At 46.7% G+C, this 5,443-nt stretch overlaps 1 protein-coding gene across 1 annotated transcript; it reads right to left on the reverse strand.

The window, feature by feature from the left end:
• Nucleotides 1–2,839: 2,839 nt before the first annotated feature.
• On the reverse strand, nt 2,840–4,436 carry LOC127931922 (autotransporter adhesin BpaC-like). Its single transcript, XM_052526072.1, has 4 exons — nt 4,285–4,436; nt 4,140–4,198; nt 3,071–4,034; nt 2,840–2,873 (listed from the first exon to the last, which is right to left on the reverse strand). Exons 1-4 carry the CDS (start codon nt 4,311–4,313, stop codon nt 2,840–2,842), a joined length of 1,086 nt encoding a protein of 361 aa, XP_052382032.1. The 5' UTR covers nt 4,314–4,436.
• Between the last annotated feature and the right edge of the window lie 1,007 nt (nt 4,437–5,443).

Consider the following 5,443-nt stretch of genomic DNA (forward strand, 5'->3'; position numbering starts at 1 on the left):
GAAAAACCAAGGTGGAGCGGATTAGCCACCTGTTGGATTTTTAAAGTGTTACAACTGGCAATTGCCATATGGCATTTGCGATACACTTTGCATGAATCAACGGCCGAATTGGGTGGTATTGGACAATGTGTATATGGTTTGTCCGATGCCAGTGACATCCCATTCATTTTTGTCCAATACAGGGGGGTATTCCCTTACTATGACTGTGCCATGTTGAAAGTCAAAACTCATCAAGGCCCTTCTCCTGCCAATGTTTGAATATGGATATTGCATGGCTGTGTGTGCGAATTTATACAAGTCAGCAATGGGTGTGGCTGAAATGCCAAAACACGTCATTTGAAGGTGTGTCAACATACAAAAGTATGAACATGTGGAAGGTCTGTTATTTCACCACTTGACAACACTAATGTAGAGCCAACCTTGGAATTTAAACACCCAGTAGCGAAGGTAAAAACCAGCTATTTTAAGACTGACCCACATTCTCTTTTACTGCCAACTATACCGGTAACCCACCCCATCTTTTTGAAATCAGCAAGCACAAGAGTACCTTCAGTATTACAAAGACACTAGATATTGGAAAGTAAAATTGTTTATTGATTCAGTCATGCAAGAGTAGCAAGAACACCGGAAACCTCCTGGTCAAAAGCATGACTGAAACCTGAAAGAAGTTAGAACAGTGTCAGCAACAGAATCTTATGTCATCAATTTGACATTAAAAAAGTCTCAGCTTCTAAAGGAAGAATCCACCATTAGATTTCTGTTGGCAGATACATGGTTAGTAAAAAAAAATTCAAATTCAGAGAGCAAAGTTAAGACCAGATTAAATATATGTTACCTTGTAGGATCCTTTACTAGTGGTGGGTGTGCTTGGTTCAAATATGCCAACACTGTCATTGGGAGCATTTCCACTGTCAATAAGCATAGCCTCCCTAGGAGTGTAGCGGGTTTGGGAGAAGACAGTTTTTCCATTCTCGTAGTGAGATTTGGAACAGAACTACTAGAGGCGCCATCTTCAGTGCTTTCGTAGTGCTTCTGCTGAGACATTGGGACCAGTTGCTGCTGGGGCATTTGAGCTGGAAACCTCACTTGCGGAGGCTGCTGGGGAAATTGAGCTGGTACGGCAGACAGCATTTCAATCACACTCAATACACACCCAAGACTAACTGAAGTTACCATTCTCAGCATTCCATTTCCTTAAAATCTGTCAAAATGACATTTGGCACAGGACCAATGTTTCCACTGTGTTCTAGCATGCTACCTGGTCCTTAAATCATTTTACCTGTTTAGATTACTAATGCATTTATTCTATCAACGTAAGACATGTGAGCACTGCTTTAGTCTTCTGGGGCAACAAGTTATGACAGAAGAGAAGCTGCATGTATTAAAATATAGTTGACAACTGGCCTACCTAAAGGAAGTAAGCAGAAACGTGTCTAAATTAGGGGTGAAAGTAGCCGTTAAGCTCAGTTACGGTGGATCAAACTGAGCAAGTAGCCCACTTTAAATGAATTTGACAGAGTCAGACAACCATGAGATGTATGCGCAGGCTCCGTTTCACCACAAAAACAGAATTGAGGGTTACATGCCACAGTAGCCCATCTCCGGGGTACAAGCGTTCAGGTTTTTGTAAAACAGGATTAGATGTTTACATGTCAACACAAAATAAATACTTCAGTATCCCGAACGGGATATTGATGGTCAGTGGCTTTAATGTAGAGCCAATCTTGGGATTTGTCAACCAGCAGCAAAGAAAAAATAAATTATATCTTTCAAATCCAAAAGAATAGGAACATTCCCTTTTACTACAAATTGCACTGGCAACCAACACGGTTCTCAACCAGCTTGCCAAAGGTAGACATTAAACACACAGTATTTCAAAACACAAGGAGGCACTTAAAGGTACAATATTTTATTGTTTTACAAGTAATGCAGAGTAGCATGAGCAGAAGCATCTCCCTGGCTGACGCAAAAGCATACAGTGGAAGCTTAAAGAAAGTGTCAGCAACAACTTGGATTTGTCATCAAAAGGATGAATCTACCATTGCAATTCTGTTGATAGATGATTAGTACAAATGATTTCTAAATCAGAATGCAAAGTGCAGGTGAGTGTAAAAGTTGCACATTACATCCCAGTAGACGTCCCTTGTGGCAGGGCTCCTTTAGCAGGTTGTGAGTTTTTAGCAGGTGGGGATATGCTTGGTTCAGAGATGCCAACGTCACTACAGTCCTTGAGAGTATCTCCGCTATCAAAATGGTATAACCTCCCCAGTGGTGTGGTAGGTTTGGGAGTAGACAGTTTTGCCATTCTCAGTCACAGATTTGTAAATATATTGGAATGAGAACTGACTATTCAACGATGCTGCCTTGAACGCTGCTGGAGCTGAGACATTGGGTGCTTTCATTGTCACCATCAGGCCCAAAATCCTGAGAAACACCACTGCTGCTAAAATCCATGTTGCTTGAGGAGTTGGCCCTCCTGTTCAAGGCCTGTGGCTTCCGCCGAGGCAAGGGCGCCTGTGGCTTCCGCCGAGGCAAGGGCGCCTGTGGCTTCCGCCGAGGCAAGGGCGCCTGTGGCTTCCGCCGAGGCAAGGGCGCCTGTGGCTTCCGCCGAGGCAAGGGCGCCTGTGGCTTCCGCCGAGGCAAGGGCGCCTGTGGCTTCCGCCGAGGCAAGGGCGCCTGTGGCTTCCGCCGAGGCAAGGGCGCCTGTGGCTTCCGCCGAGGCAAGGGCGCCTGTGGCTTCCGCCGAGGCAAGGGCGCCTGTGGCTTCCGCCGAGGCAAGGGCGCCTGTGGCTTCCGCCGAGGCATTTGAACCAGCATTTTGATGAGGTACCGACTTGACTTAACTAAGGTATTTGGGCCAGTCGTGACGCTTGCTGACACATTATGGGTGGCCACTTCCGAGGCATTATGGGTGGCCGCTTGCATGGCACTGTGGCCAGTTGGTTCCGCTGCCGAGGCACCATGGCCAGTTGCTTCACCTAAGGCATTTGGGCCAGTCGTGGCGCTTGATGAAGCATTGTGGCCAGTTGCTTCAGCTAAGGTATTTGGGCCAGTCGTGACGCTTGCTGACACATTATGGGTGGCCACTTCCGAGGCATTATGGGTGGCCGCTTGCATGGCACCATGGCCAGTTGCTTCACCTAAGGCATTTGGGCCAGTCGTGGCGCTTGATGAAGCATTGTGGCCAGTTGCTTCAGTTAAGGTATTTAGGCCAGTCGTTACGCTTGATGAAGCATTGTGGGTGGCCGCATCCAAAGCATTATGGGTGGCCGCTGGCATGGCACTGTGGCCAGTTGGTTCCGCTGCCGAGGCACCATGGCCAGTTGCTTCACCTAAGGCATTTGGGCCAGTCGTGGCGCTTAATGAAGCATTGTGGCCAGTTGCTTCACCTAAGGTATTTGGGCCAGTTGCCACACTTGTCGAGGCATTATGGGTGGCCGCTTGCGCGACACTGTGGCCAGTTGCTTCCTCTGCCGAGGCACTATAGCCAGCTGCTTGACCTAAGGCATTTGGGCCAGTCGTGGCGCTTGATGAAGCATTGTGGCCAGTTGCTTCAGCTAAGGTATTTGGGCCAGTCGTGACTCTTGATGAAGCATTGTGGCCAGTTGCTTCACCTAAGGTATTTGGGCCAGTTGCCACACTTGCCGAGGCATTATGGGTGGCCGCTTGCGCGACACTGTGGCCAGTTGCTTCCTCTGCCGAGGCACTATAGCCAGCTGCTTGACCTAAGGCATTTGGGCCAGTCGTGGCGCTTGATGAAGCATTGTGGCCAGTTGCTTCAGCTAAGGTATTTGGGCCAGTCGTGACGCTTGCTGAGGCATTGTGGGTGACTGCTTCTGAGGCACGGGATCCGGTTGCTCCACCTAAGGTATTTGGGCCAGTCGTGACGCTTGCAGTGGCATTACGGGTGGCTGCTTCACCTGCCGAGGCACGGGATCTGGTAGCTTCACCTGCCGAGGCACGGGATCCGGTAGCTACCGCTGCTTTGTGGCCAATTCCTTTTAATTGATTTTGGGGAATATATCTATAATTACCTACGAAAGAAAAGAAAGTTTCAAATTGTAAAATGCCATCATTTGAAGTTCTGCCATTTATACACTGTTACTTTTACTGAATTATATGTGCAGAACAAAACACACCTTTAGGTGGAGGATAACAGGTTATCCCTCCAATTAGCAGGCAACAAATCCAAGAAATTCTAAATAAAAACAAAAACATCCTAGTCAGTTAAATACCTTTAAAACATGGAAGACAAGGGAATCAAACTGGAGCCATACAACTTACCTCAAAGACATCTCAAAACTCACAGCCATTTTTCTCCTCAAATCCTCAGTATTCAGAACTAATGGTAGCCAGCAGCCTTACCAGAAGATCCCTGATATTGTATCTGATTGTCTTTTTTGCTGCGCCTTACAAAGGAATCCAAGACCCTTCTAATCTGGCTGGTTAATTAGGTACATCTGCAAGCCACTGAACATAATTTCCATTGGTCCAATTTCCCAATTGAGATTAGGTGCGCTTGATTTCATTCAGCTGGTGTGCTTAAGGGTTTGCGCATTCATGGACAAATCCAATGGTTTCAAAGAGTGAACTCTACCTACACAGTGCACTGGGTGAGCTTAATCAAGTGCACCTTTATTTCATGCTTACCAAGATCCTGCCAGGGGCTTTTGCAGGTGCACCCTCAGTCGTCCGGTGTGTTGTGCAAAAATATATTTTAGATTTTTCAAAGTAGCCTCACTTTGCCTTGATGACAGCTTTGCACACTCTTGGCATTCTCTCAACCAGCTTCATCTGAAATGCTTTTTCAACAGTCTTGAAGGAGTTCGAACATGTGCTGAGCACTTGTTGGCTGCTTTTCCTTCACTCTATGGTCCAACTCATGCCAAACCATCTCAATTGGGTTTAGGTCGGGTGATTGTGGAGGCCAGGTCATCTGATGCAGCCCTCCATCACTCTCCTTCTTGGCCAAATAGACCTTACACAGCCTGGCTATTGAAAAACAAACGATAGTCCCACTAAGCGCAAACCAGATGGGATAGCGTATAGCTACAGAATAGCGTGGTAGCCATTGTACCTTGTCCTATTGAAAACCAAACGATAGTCCCACTAAGCGCAAACCAGATGGGATAGCGTATAGCTACAGAATAGCGTGGTAGCCATTGAATTCTAAATAAATCACAGACCATGTCACCAGCAAAGCACCCCACACCATCACACCTAGTCCTCCATGCTTCATGGTGGGAACCAGACATGCAGAGATCATCCGTTCACCAACTCTGTGTCTCACAAAGAATGCATATACAATTTCATCCCGTGTCATGAGTCTTTGGCCAAACAGGCAGTAGACTACAGCAGGCAATTGTGCTCATTTGTGTCAATGTTTGTGAAATGAGTTCCATGTGACACATTATGCTAGCTAAGCTTCCCTGCAAGTGCCTTG

The sequence above is a fragment of the Oncorhynchus keta genome, chromosome 10 (assembly GCF_023373465.1).
Source record: "Oncorhynchus keta strain PuntledgeMale-10-30-2019 chromosome 10, Oket_V2, whole genome shotgun sequence".
Taxonomy (NCBI): Eukaryota; Metazoa; Chordata; class Actinopteri; order Salmoniformes; family Salmonidae; genus Oncorhynchus; species Oncorhynchus keta.